General features: G+C 43.5%; 2 protein-coding genes across 5 annotated transcripts in view; one reads left to right on the forward strand and one right to left on the reverse strand.

Annotated features, from left to right (window-relative positions):
- LOC137169392 (transcription factor IIIB 90 kDa subunit-like) overlaps positions 1-12,940 on the forward strand; it is a 36,351-nt gene that overhangs the window by 1,829 nt on the left and 21,582 nt on the right. Inside the window, exon 1 of one of the 2 annotated variants that reach the window (XM_067572530.1) lies at positions 11,938-11,956. The exons of the other annotated variant lie outside the window; for it this stretch is intronic. The gene's annotated coding sequence lies outside the window, so the exon portion shown is untranslated. Of the gene's footprint in view, positions 1-11,937; positions 11,957-12,940 lie in introns of those variants that run through there. 2 annotated transcript variants of the gene reach the window in all.
- Positions 1,242-11,155, reverse strand: LOC137169391 (uncharacterized). 3 transcript variants are annotated; one of them, XM_067572528.1, is made up of 20 exons: positions 11,017-11,155; positions 10,890-10,933; positions 10,639-10,731; positions 10,417-10,544; positions 10,168-10,308; positions 9,948-10,025; positions 8,326-8,496; positions 7,341-7,437; positions 6,301-6,524; positions 5,981-6,146; positions 5,557-5,762; positions 5,179-5,296; positions 4,847-5,055; positions 4,362-4,479; positions 3,986-4,155; positions 3,503-3,600; positions 3,281-3,396; positions 2,089-3,201; positions 1,514-1,825; positions 1,242-1,316 (listed from the first exon to the last, which is right to left on the reverse strand). In XM_067572528.1, the coding sequence occupies exons 1-20, from the start codon at positions 11,040-11,042 to the stop codon at positions 1,300-1,302; spliced, it is 3,645 nt and encodes a 1,214-aa protein (XP_067428629.1). In that variant the 5' UTR covers positions 11,043-11,155; the 3' UTR covers positions 1,242-1,299. The 3 variants fall into 3 exon arrangements, with proteins under 3 accessions (XP_067428629.1, XP_067428628.1, XP_067428627.1); XM_067572527.1 differs by having other exon boundaries at positions 1,242-1,825; positions 10,639-10,716; XM_067572526.1 differs by having other exon boundaries at positions 1,242-1,825.

A 12,940-nucleotide genomic window follows, 5' to 3' on the forward strand; every position in this document is an offset into this window, starting at 1 on the left:
AAACAATATTAATATTGAAAGTCAGTGATTCCAGTCAGGCTGACAGGATCAACAGTTAATTAGCTGTGAGAACGTCTATAACGAGTCTGTTGTCAGGCTGGATGCAGCTGCAGGTAATGAACTCACTCTCAGATAGTTTCCATGTGTGAACTGGTTGCTTGTGTTGCAAACTCTTCTGTTAGTGTCCGTTCTCTAAAGCTTAAAGACCAGTTTCAGGAAATAAATCCTGGTGGTTTCAGCTCTGGTTCCCCCTCAGACTGCTACTTTAGTTTTAACACTGAACTTTAATGATGTGGTTGCTACATTATGTTGCCTTTTTAATCAAATTGTGCTACTTTCTTTAGAAATATATTAAGTTTAGATCAGTAGTTCTGTCGTACTGTTGCTTTTACATTTTTTTCAGCAAAATGAATTATGCAACGACAAAATAGAGTTTGAATCAGCCCTAATTTAACCTGCAACCTCTGACCAGGTGTGCAAACGCATTGTCGACAGTTGCATTTGTTGCATTAACAGCTGCTGCTGCTGTTCTCCACTGAAACATGTATATCAGCGTCAACAGTTTATGGTTCAGTGTGGGAGCGTAGTGGGCAGCATATGCACCAGAGGCCAGATGCATAAACTCTGTAGATTAAAACTGTGTGAACGCACAAAGCCAGAAATAGACAACCGCATGGTTTATCATGTATAAAGCGTTGCGTACTCATGGTTCTGTTTCATAAATCTCCACAAATGGATAAAGACACTTAACCAGCAGTTTCTTATCAATAAGCTCCACCTGTCAAAGAAACAAACAGGAAGGAAGAGTTTCACAGATTGTGTTGCACTAACGAGGTTCTTATAGCATCCACATGGACTGTAAACTATCATCAGCAGTGATCTCAGAAAACTAATCAATTATCATTTTGTAGCTCTCATATCTGCACTGAATTTGCAAGTTGTGTCACAATTAAGGATAAAATAAAAAGAATAATAACAGCAAAATAAAATTATGCCTCTTGTGCAAGTTAAAAGGATAAAATTAATCACAAAAGTAATTAATGTTACCTTAATCAGTGCAGCTGGTAACAAACATCTGCTCCACTTTAGAGAAACATGTTACGCTGGTCTGTTCACATTCTGGTTTTATAAATAACGGTTTATGTTCAGGAAACGGCGTATGTGGTGGTTTTTGTGCGTATGCGTCGTTCATGCGTGCGGCCCCAGGTTGAGGAAACGTGCAGGTAACAAACTCAAACAGCTGAATGAACAAACTGAACCTTTATTGTATCAGACAGACGGTTTTGTTTCTGTTCTTCGTCAGCTGATCTGTTTACCTAAGAGGGAAAAAACAGATCCAACAGTAACCTGATGTTGAAGCAGTAAAATAATGTTGATCATGTTTAGGAAAAGAATCTGAACAGTAATTTATGACGTTTCAGAGCCGACAGAAGACACACAAACCCTATTAAGCTACAAACTCAAGATTCTGAGTTTCTTGCACCTTTCAGGTGTAAAGATCTGGTGTTGGTACCTCTCATGATGCCCCAGTGAACACTGTCTCCATACTGACCACTGCAGTCAGACCTGGTGTTGGTCTTCAGGTCTGAACCTGAACCACCAGGACCTGTGTGGGAACCAGGGCTCGGTGTGTTGGGATTGGTTGGTTTATATTCTATGATGCTGGAAGGGCTTTTCGGGACGTTCTGCAGTGTGAAACTGAAGGAGGGCGTCCTGCTGGTGCCCTCTCCGGTTACAGAGTACAGGTTCTGCAGTCTGGACTGGTCTGGAGTCTGGAGTCTTCCTGGGAGACCGGGTGCAGGTCTAACTCTTATGCGAGATGCTCCTGATGGAAAAAAAGGAAACATTTTTCTATAGTGATCTATATTTTTAAGCATATAAGCAACATATTTCAGTGCAAATAAGAAGCTTGGAGATGTGAGAGAAACATGTTTGATGGAGCTGGGCAAGGAGGCCCCCCCTTTCATTCAGACTAAAAACCGATCTACTTCAGTCTCTGATCTGGAGGCTAGAAGGAAACAGATTTTCCCAAGACACCAGGCTGTTCCTTTAAGAATCAATACAATCTTTGCCGATTCCTTTCCCTACCTGCTGGTTGAAGGACTTTTCTTGGAGTAGACTGTTGTCCCCCACTGTTTCCTGTCTCAGCCACAGACTGGACCAGTTTCTGCTGGTGTCCTTGCTGGTTTGGGGATAGACTGGTGAGGCGGATTCCTGCAGATTGATCCGGTTTTACTTTGACTCCTTGTTCCTGTCTCAGCGTACCTGGTCTCTCAGGTGAATGTGTCCAGTTAATTGTGTTTGAACCTCTGTGGTCAGAAACCTGTTGGGACATCCAGTGGTCCCCATCACTGCTGGCAGCTGTCTGAACTGTGGCATACTGGGAGGGACTGGAGCTTCGTAAATAAGCTGGTGGGATACTGGGTTTCTGGCTGAGATGATGTCCAGAAGAAGCTAATTTTCTCAGAGGTTTAACTCTGATGTTTTGCACCCTGGACTGAATTGTCTTCACATTCCTCCTCTCGATGGACCCAGTTCTCTCCGGGTTTTGGTGGACTTTGGTTTCATGAGATTCCGTGCTGAGATGCTGAGGTGTAACCAGTGTGTTTCCAGAAAAGTCAGGGATGGTATTTGTGGATGTGATGTGTGTGGCATCAACAGTAGGGACATAGGTAGTGTCTATGCCAGGCAGGGGCAGTTTGTTTCTGCTGATGTGGTCTTGGCTGTACTGAGCTGGTGTTTGAAGGACTGGGTAAAGCTGAGGGGTTTGAGAAGGATCATACTGACTCTGAGGCTGATAGCCAGATCTTTCTCCAGTGTTGGCCATTTTGATCCCAACAATGGAGGACGTGAAGGGGCTCAAATTTGGCTCAACCCCAAACACATGTTGGTCTTCCGTCTGGGACATGAAATGACCACGATGAGCTGGAACCTGTAGAGGGACTTCATGAGGAGGAGAGAGGTTGATGTTTGGAAAGGTTTGGTGGTTTGGGGAGGAGAGGAGCAGCTTGTTGTGGCCTCCTGGTGCTGTGATGAAGCTGCTGGGTCCAGGTCTGGGCTGAGGCCTGATGCCAGGGTGAGGCAGGACTCCTCCTGTTGCTGGGGTTTGGGGGGTATGTTGGACCTGTTTTGACAGGATATTGATGGCATTTCCAGAAGCCTGATGTGAACAGTCATGGGCAGTGAGTTTGTTTGTTGAATCTGTAGGAAAATAAAAAGATTTTAAAATTCTGTCACTCTAAACTGCACCCACATCATTAAGAATGTAGAGGACTCAGACCTTTAAGGCTCTCAAAGACTTTGATTGAACCAAATCCAGACGTCTCTGATCTAGAGAGCCGATCCACAGACAGTCTGTTGACTCCACTGAGTGGATAGAAGCACCTCACCGTCAACCTGTTCAGAAACCACATTTATTCATCAATAGTGTTACATTTGTGTACGAGACCTTTAACAGAGCACCACCAGGTTATGAAGTGGATGGTACTTTGTGTTTCCTTACTTGAACTGAGATTCTCTGGAGATAAAGTTTGGTCCGTCTGCGATCAGCTGTCTGTCATGGAGGATTTCGTTCTCATAAACCACGTACGAGTCTCCGACCTGTTGAAACTCTTTTGTTACAAAAAAACAAAAACAAAAAACTAACAAGGCTACATCTTTACATTTACACATCTGAATACACAGTATCTGAACTCTGTCCTCTGTTTGCATTGATATTTTTGCCTATACTTCAGGGCAACCACCAAAAAACATGTTTGATTAATTGAGTCTACTAAAATAGAAAAACAGTGAAAGATGGCCCCCAAAATACAAGTTGACATATTCATTGCTGTTTTTGTTTGACCAACAACCGAGACTTAATAAAAATAAAAAAAAAAGGTATTCAGTTTAGTAAATTACAACTGAAAAAACATGCTTATTTTTAGTTTTGAGAAGCTTTAGCCACACAGAAAACCCAAAATATTTTCTGTATTTTTAGTCGTACCATGGCTCTGGTCCCACAGGAGTCCAGCTTGAACTCAAACAGGACTCTGGATCTGTCAGTCTGTTTGGGTCCACAGCTGGGGTCCAGCAGACTGGTTCTTTCAGGCTGCACCGTGGGCCAGGTGGAGGTCGGAGTTGTCACCACCGTCATGGTCCCATCCGCAGAACAGACTGACGACACAACAGACCAATCAGGGTCAATGTGAAAAATGTGTAGATGACCGTCTTAAGCTTGTTTGATCTTAAATGAAGGTAGATGCTGATTAATTTTAGTCTTGACCCTTTGTCTTGTACTTGACTAATGAATATTATGTAGAAACTACTAAAGTCAGGGTGGACCGTTTGAACTGAACGTGAAGAAGAGGGGTACAGGTTACCTATCATGTCCTCTGTTTTGAAGAGGCAGTGTTTGGAAGTGGACGTCTGAACCTCCAGAGTTTTGGAGTCTCTCAGAAGAAGCTTAAATGTCCCATAAAAGTTTGAAAGGTTGATGCCCTGGAAACAAACAGATGACTGATATCAGAAGGGGTGTTCTTTTACTCACATTACTATAGTTTAAGAACTATTAGAGATCACCATATGACGAAGGCAACACCTGCACAGGAACAGGTTTTATGTTGACCAGATGAACCTGCAGCAGGCGGGATCAAACTGTCTCCTGATACTTGAATTAAGGTCTGTGAGTTGGAGTTTGTGCCATCGACCAAATAAGTCCAAGTTGGACCATAAGTGGCTTAAAATCCCTAAACTTCTTCCCAGCTCACCATTGGACAGTGCTGAGATTTGAGGGAGGAGTGTTATCAGAGATCAGTTGATGACTACCTAACTTTAGAGGTTAGGTGTCACTGTCGTGGACGCTTACTTCGTAGGTGTATCCAATGGAGAACACAGGGACCTCCAGGGTGGTTTTGTGGCTGTCGCTGTGGAGGTGGTACCCTCTTTGGGCAGCCAGCTGTGGTGTCAGAGGCTCCTGGTCAACACCCACCTCCCAGAGACTCTCAGCTCGAGGTGGTCTGACTACGCTGAATGTGATTCCTCCGTCCGAGCACTGAGCAGTGATCTCCGGTGGGTCTTTAAAACAGAGTCTACATTTTAACAAAGGGACGTACTTCTGGTGGTTTTACACAGTTTATCTCTGAGAGGTGAAACGATGTATTTAACACTGCAGCAGAGAACAGAAGACAATATTCTTACATGTGTTGAATGCTTTTGCTGTGATGAGGGTGTGATGGTAGTAGGATTCTCTCTGGGGCATGATGGTTAAAGTGAAGTTTATATCTATGGAGTACTGCACCACACCTTCACCCAAGTTCTGTTGGAAAACAGAAAATCTAAAACAGATAACAGAATAACTTCAAAGGCGATGTGCGCTAAAGTATTTCTACGTTTCTGTCACTCACAGATGTTGTAAAAGAAAAACAATGAATTCTTGATAGTGGGAATAATAATGAGAATGATAAATTGGCAGATTTGACGGCCCAGTAGTACCTACAGGATCATATAAATATATATATTTCCATGGAAAGACTAAATCAGGTGTGAGTTAACACCGGCTCTGTCTGGAGTCTTTACCGTCCACTGGACCACAGTGTCCTCGAAGGGCAGCTGGAGCTCGTAGGCTTGGCTGCCATTAACGTGAACTACAGGACTGATGCCGATTCCTCGCTCAGGTGTGTCTGACAGCAGCGGCTTCCCGTTGATATGGACTTCCTCTAAAACGACGTCAGCAGGAATGTTTCCCAGGTAGACCCTGAACACCTGGTCATCACTGACGGTCTCTACAGGAAGTCAAGATGATTGATAAATGATTTCCAGATGCTCAACCAATACAGAAAGACAGCAGATGGGTTGTTTTTTTTTAATTCAAAATACCACTACATTTACTTTGTTTAAGGCCGAATTGATTTATCTTTAATTTTGTGGAATAATCAATTATGTAAAAAGTTGGTGTAAAATGTGTAAAAATAACTGGTTGGTTGTAAAGTAGCCGACATACGGTCAAGGCTGAAGGGTGGTCGGCAGAGCAGCGGCGTGTCGAGGACCCTGAGCAGTCGGTGTCTGGTGTCGACACTGCTGCCGTCTTCATATAGCAGAGAGAAGATGTGTTCGTATAGCAGGAAGATCACATATGTCTCCTTGTACACGTTGTTCACCACCAAACTCTGAAAAACAACAGAGTTAGACAGAAAAAAAACTGCAGATCTGATATCTGCATCTGTAGCACAGTTTCACTCCTCATTTTAAACATTTGTTGCCCAAAACAATTTGTGGTAAAAACCCTTTTCCCAGTCTGAAATCAGGAAAGATCCTATGCACCTTCCTGTAGCCACCCTCTGCCCCAAAAGGAATCTGGATTTGGACCAGGCCTCCTTGCTGGATCAGACTGAAGCCCCTGGTGGAGGCAGTGTGCTGGTCCAGCAGCACTCCCTCCACCCCCAGACTGAGGCTCCGACTTTCAAACGTTGCTCCTTCCCCGACCAGAGGCGTCAGGACCCGGGGGACGTCCCACAGCAGCCGGGTACCATCGAAAGAACCTGAATCTAAAGTAGGACCGACAGAATCATCAACACTTTCATCAGACAGAAACCAGCCTCCTGTCCAATCGTCACTCCCTCCAGGAAATTCTGATTTTGTGATCACAATAATTAATGCAAATACAAGAAACCTGCAGTAAAAGAGCTGCAGTTTCACTAAATTACAGCAACTTTTCTGCATGAATGTGCAAATCAGCAGCTGCTTGTGGTTTGGACCAATCGTGGCGTTTGGTGTGGCGGTAACTCACGTCATTCAGGTGGAAGATGGACAAATCTCACCTGCCAACAAACATGATGCCATAGACGAGCAAAACAACTCCCAAATGTTCCCAAATGAGGTTTGATTCAGTGAGTCAGAAGAAAACAAGCTGATGTTGTTCAGACATAATCTGCCTCAAACATAAACATCATCAATAATGTCATTAAAATAAATCTAGTTTGATTTTATTTGCTGCTGATGTTGAGCTGAAAGTTTAATAAACGTTATAAATGGAACTCAAGTACAGTATTTTCTGTTTTATAGAACTTTGAGTCCTCATGGTTCTCATGATCAGCTGAAATATAGTTGTTTCTGTGATCTGCAGGAAGTCATTACATACGACTCTTCACTGGTACATTCACATTTTCCTTTGCTCACAATTTTTCCACAAAAAGAGACAAAACATTGCAAATTGTATCACAACAAAAAAAGCCTCTGGAGAAAAAAAAAAAAACCAACAAAAAGACATTTCTGGGAGCAATAATCACAGAAACCGTCAGTGAAATGCTGGAGGAGTGATTTATCGTACATACATGAGATCCATGGTACTGTGGGAGACTTACTGACTGTGCAGACCACGGACACGTCGATCATCACCACCATCAGCTTCTGCTTGAAGAACAGCGAAACCCGGACGACCTCCACAGGGACGCCATCCACCTGACCAGTAAGACAGGACTATTAAAAAGGCAGCCATTTTAAAAGTTCAACCTCCTCAAGTGTAAGTTTAAAGTTAATGCTGGATCACATTTTTAATTGGAGCTTCAAGTTTTGGCGCAACAGAATTAGATTTAATCAAGGTTTAGAGTAAAAACTAAACTTATGTTTAAAGAGAGGTTTAAATCTTATTAAATTAGTTTGGTGCAACATAATTTAAAGTTAAAACCAAGATTTAATCGGGTTTAAAAGTGAATCCTTGTTGGTGCAGCCCAGACTTAGTGTTTTATCACCTTACATACAAGTCAAATACTCAATAACTATCAGTCTTTTCCAAATCATACAGTGTACATTGATCTGGTTTAATTTCGGTCAACATTCATTCTCATGGTTCAAGTCTTTCAGGAGTCCTGATCCTGATGTGATGAAAAACCGGACCGACACCGAGTCCAAATGTCCCGACTTACAGACTAACAGTGATCTCAGGACTGTTCAAGTCCACGAGGAGCCTCACAAGGACCTTCTGTGGACTTTCCCAGAAGCTGCTTGGGGTGTAGAATTGATTTAGTGGGTTTGGCCTAATAATTTGGATCCATCGGTTTTAATCTGCAAAGTCAGACTAGCAAAGGTTGGTTTTATCCAGCAATGATGTGAGGATCCTCAGTGGAGTACTGTTAAGAACTGTTAACAGTCAGGAATTTTAAATTCGTCTCCATGGAGACAAATGAGGTTTTAAGTCTTGTCTCTTTAATGGGACCCAGACTGTCAACATGTCCAGACTGGTGGACAAAACAAAGAATGCAAAGTTCATTAAAAACATTGTTTTATACTGTGAAATCTCTGGATTCTGATTGGCTGGTGTTTGCCAACATCATATGCTCATTTACTCACCATCATCATCTCAGCGTGCGGCGGGCTGTATTGAGATCGAAACACCACCCTTTTGGCAGTGGCGGTCAGACTGTAGCCCTGCGTCTGGGCCTCACTGATGGACATGGCGTTCACCTGTCCATCACTCTGCAGGAACATCAGCTGCCAGGCAGCGCTCGCCGTCCTCTGAGCCTGAACGCCAAACAACCACAACTCTAAATACCGAGCAGGAACATTCTGGTGTCATTGTCATAGTTTGGTTCATCATGCTTTTAGAAGTGATGTAGAGCAGTGCTTCCAACCACAAGGGAAGCTGGACCAATCAGAAGGGTTGTCAGATGATATGACAAGATATAGAGAAGAAAAAAAAAAAAAAAAAGACCCAAACAGTGTTTTGTCTTCTTCTAACTTTTGCTTTATTTCTTGTGGATTTCTGTATTTTACCTCAAGCCTCAAAGTTATTCAAAGAAAAACAATTTCTACAAAAAAAAAAAAAATTTGATACATCGTCCATCGACAAAGATTAAATCAGCAGCTATTTTGATAATTGAATAGTTTTTTGTCTTTTTTTTTTTTTTTTAAACCAAAAATGTAAAAATAAAGCTGATTTCAGCTCCTCAAATGTGGTTTATTGTTTTTCTTTGTGGAACATGACGATAAACTGAATATGTGTTGACTGGTAGAGGAGCTGGTCCTGGTTCGTTTGTGGTGGGAACGTAACCGACCATCTGACCGACTACGAGGCTCCTCGCCAGGAGTGCTGTGCATTCTGGGATGTTGACAAGTGACAGTAGTTGCTAGCAGCTAGCCAGAGAATGAATCGAGGTCTGTCCCGGACTAACAAAAGACTTTGTGGCATTCTCGATCAGAGCGTCTTCAGGATGTTCTCGCTCCTGCCCCAGAAACATCCGACCAATGAGAGGAGAGAACGTTCTCACCTGGCTGTTAGTGATGCATTTTGGTTTGCTTGGATTTTTTTGTGAGAAAAGAAACTGAACAAGTTTACAAACTGATCCACTGATTCAGACCAGAACAAACATGCTGATGGTTTGAGACGCTACAGTTCTGGCTGAAGGCCGAGGGCCCGGACACGGTCACCATGGTAACTGCTGCTCAGCTCTGTGGCCACTGAGTCTGGATTTGATCTCATGGTCTTCTCAAATCTTGCTTTTGGTTTGACATGCTTGCACTGTTGATTTCTGGTTGACACTGTGATGTGCTGTTGTGTGTGTAGCTTTGTATTTTACATAATGTGTTCTGTGTGTTTTTTGCTTTGTGCTGTTATGTTTGAATTGTAAAGGACTGCATATGAAAATTAGCTTGAAGCTAAATCTGGTGCAGTACATCATTGATGTTAAAAACTGTCTCGATAAATAAAAAATACAACAAGACGAGTGGTTTGAACAAACAGGAGACTCCTGCTGGAGGAGATTAGGCTGCACTCAAAAGTTATCAGCAAAATCAATCTCCTGTAAAACTGACAGCGAGTGCAGAGAGGGAGAACGGCCGCAGTGACTCCTGGCTGAGGCCGGAGTTTGATCAGTGTGTTGATGAAGAGGAGCCGAATAAACAAAGACAGCCGTCGCACAAAGCTTTCAAAACACACAGATGGCTAGAGTTGTGTCTGCCGGTTCGATTGTTACCTGAGAGAAGGCCGTCTGCCACGCCTGTCCACTTTCCCCCCGCTGACCTCCACATGAAGACTCTCTGTTTACATTCACCTGGTGGACATCATGACAGCAGCTGTAAGTCCCTGATCAGGTTCACAAATCTATGTCCACACTCCATGGACAGACTGAATGACCTGTTTGATTTGTGTTAATCACAGCTGGTAATGTGAAGGTGGACGCTGGGTGTTCTGACCTCCATGTAGTCCTCCTCGCAAACGATTTCTCTATGACTCCAGCTCAGACCAGAACAGACGGCAGAAACCGGTCGGCTGATCCACCCGGCACCGCCGTCGCTCACCATCACGTTAAATCTGAAGGTGAACGCCTCGTCGTTCTGTACAGAAACGAGACAAAACCTCATCACAGCGATGCAGCCAGGCTGAGATAACCGGGTGGAGCTAAAGGTTGTGGGGTAAAGCTACCGGGCTGTGGACGGAGCTACCTGGTTGTGGGTGAAGCAGGAGTAGTATGAAGCTCTGAAGGTGGTGAAGCTGTCCATCTTGAAGGTGCTGATGGTGTAACCACAGCGTGAGGCCAGCTGCTTGCTGATGGAGTGGACGCCATTTTCATCTACATCAGGACAAAGAGAGCGCCACAAGTTCAGGAAGAACATTACAGTGATCACAGCCCCTGCAGTGTCGGTATTTAGTGAACATGAACTGACCTACAGCCTCAAATCGCGGCGTCTGTCCTGAGGTCACGTGGATCCACAGGTAATGATCCCGACACGCCCACTGAACACCTGGTGAGCCAGCATCTGGAGGTCAAAGGTCACCTGAACACTCGTTTACAGGATCAAGTTACAGTTAATGTGCTGGAAACTATCAAGTAGCATAACATTTTAAAACCGACTGTCTAAATAAACCAGTAAAGACTCTAAATAAACCAGTAAAGACTCTAAATAAACCAGTTTACCTTCAGCTGTTGTTCCATCTGTGAACTTGTAACCGATGAAGAGTCTGAAAGAACAGCAGTGAGGTTCCATTTTTAGCAGCTCAGGTGATATTTTCTTACCTGTACAGGTGAGTTTTATTGAACTCACCCGATGATGAAGGCAACAGTCTTCATGTTGAAGCTGTTGAACTCTTCTCTGTCTGTGGAGGAAAAGCTTCAGCTCTGCTGCCAGGTGAGCTAATAACCTGGTTGTCATGGTAACGGAGGAGGCGTCCCAGCTGAGGCTGATTGAGTCTGATTACAGCTGCAGGTTTAGTAACACAGGTGGTGAACAGGTGAAGGTCCAGGTTATTCCACACATTCTTCTTCCTTGTCAATACCTGATGCCTACATTACCCACAATACACCTATACACAGTCAGTACTACAGTCAGTGCTACAGTCAGTGCTACAGTCAGTACTACAGTACTATAGTCAGTACTACAGTCAGTACTACAGTCAGTACTACAGTCAGTGCTACAGTCAGTGCTACAGTCAGTACTACAGTACTATAGTACTACAGTCAGTGCTACAGTCAGTACTACAGTCAGTACTACAGTCAGTACTACAGTCAGTACTACAGTACTATAGTCAGTACTACAGTCAGTGCTACAGTCAGTACTACAGTACTACAGTCAGTACTACAGTCAGTACTACAGTCAGTACTACAGTCAGTGCTACAGTCAGTACTACAGTCAGTGCTACAGTCAGTACTACAGTACTATAGTCAGTACTACAGTCAGTGCTACAGTCAGTACTACAGTACTACAGTCAGTACTACAGTCAGTACTACAGTACTATAGTACTACAGTCAGTGCTACAGTCAGTACTACAGTCAGTACTACAGTCAGTACTACAGTCAGTACTACAGTACTATAGTACTACAGTCAGTGCTACAGTCAGTACTACAGTCAGTACTATAGTCAGTACTACAGTCAGTGCTACAGTCAGTACTACAGTACTATAGTCAGTACTACAGTCAGTGCTACAGTCAGTACTACAGTACTACAGTCAGTGCTACAGTCAGTACTACAGTACTATAGTACTACAGTCAGTGCTACAGTCAGTACTACAGTCAGTACTACAGTCAGTGCTACAGTCAGTACTACAGTACTACAGTCAGTACTACAGTCAGTACTACAGTCAGTACTACAGTCAGTGCTACAGTCAGTGCTACAGTCAGTGCTACAGTCAGTACTACAGTACTATAGTCAGTGCTACAGTCAGTACTACAGTACTACAGTCAGTGCTACAGTCAGTACTACAGTACTACAGTCAGTACTACAGTCAGTACTACAGTCAGTACTACAGTCAGTGCTACAGTCAGTACTACAGTCAGTGCTACAGTCAGTACTACAGTACTATAGTCAGTACTACAGTCAGTGCTACAGTCAGTACTACAGTACTACAGTCAGTACTACAGTCAGTACTACAGTCAGTACTACAGTCAGTGCTACAGTCAGTACTACAGTCAGTACTACAGTCCTATAGTCAGTACTATAGTCAGTACTACAGTCAGTACTACAGTCAGTGCTACAGTCAGTACTACAGTCAGTACTACAGTCAGTGCTACAGTCAGTGCTACAGTCAGTACTACAGTCAGTACTACAGTCAGTACTACAGTCAGTACTACAGTCAGTGCTACAGTCAGTACTACAGTCAGTGCTACAGTCAGTGCTACAGTCAGTACTACAGTCCTACAGTCAGTACTACAGTCAGTACTACAGTCAGTGCTACAGTCAGTGCTACAGTCAGTACTACAGTACTATAGTCAGTACTACAGTCAGTACTACAGTCAGTGCTACAGTCAGTACTACAGTCAGTACTACAGTCAGTACTACAGTCAGTGCTATAGTCAGTACTACAGTCAGTACTACAGTCAGTGCTACAGTCAGTACTACAGTCAGTACTACAGTCAGTACTACAGTCAGTGCTACAGTCAGTACTACAGTCAGTACTACAGTCAGTACTACAGTCAGTGCTATAGTCAGTACTACAGTCAGTACTACAGTCAGTACTACAGTCAGTGCTACA

This window comes from Thunnus thynnus, chromosome 18 (assembly GCF_963924715.1).
Source record: "Thunnus thynnus chromosome 18, fThuThy2.1, whole genome shotgun sequence".
Classification (NCBI taxonomy): Eukaryota; Metazoa; Chordata; class Actinopteri; order Scombriformes; family Scombridae; genus Thunnus; species Thunnus thynnus.

Bases quoted from the DNA above. Each gene is read 5' to 3' on its own strand.
- LOC137169391 (XM_067572526.1), bottom strand. From the start codon at position 11,042: ATGAAGACTGTTGCCTTCATCATCGG. The intron at 7,438-8,325 runs GTGAGTAAATGA...CTTACTGGTCAG, and splicing joins CGCACGCTGAGATGATGATG to GTGGATGGCGTCCCTGTGGA. The intron at 6,525-7,340 runs GTAAGTCTCCCA...GTCCTACTTTAG, and splicing joins GTCCGTGGTCTGCACAGTCA to ATTCAGGTTCTTTCGATGGT.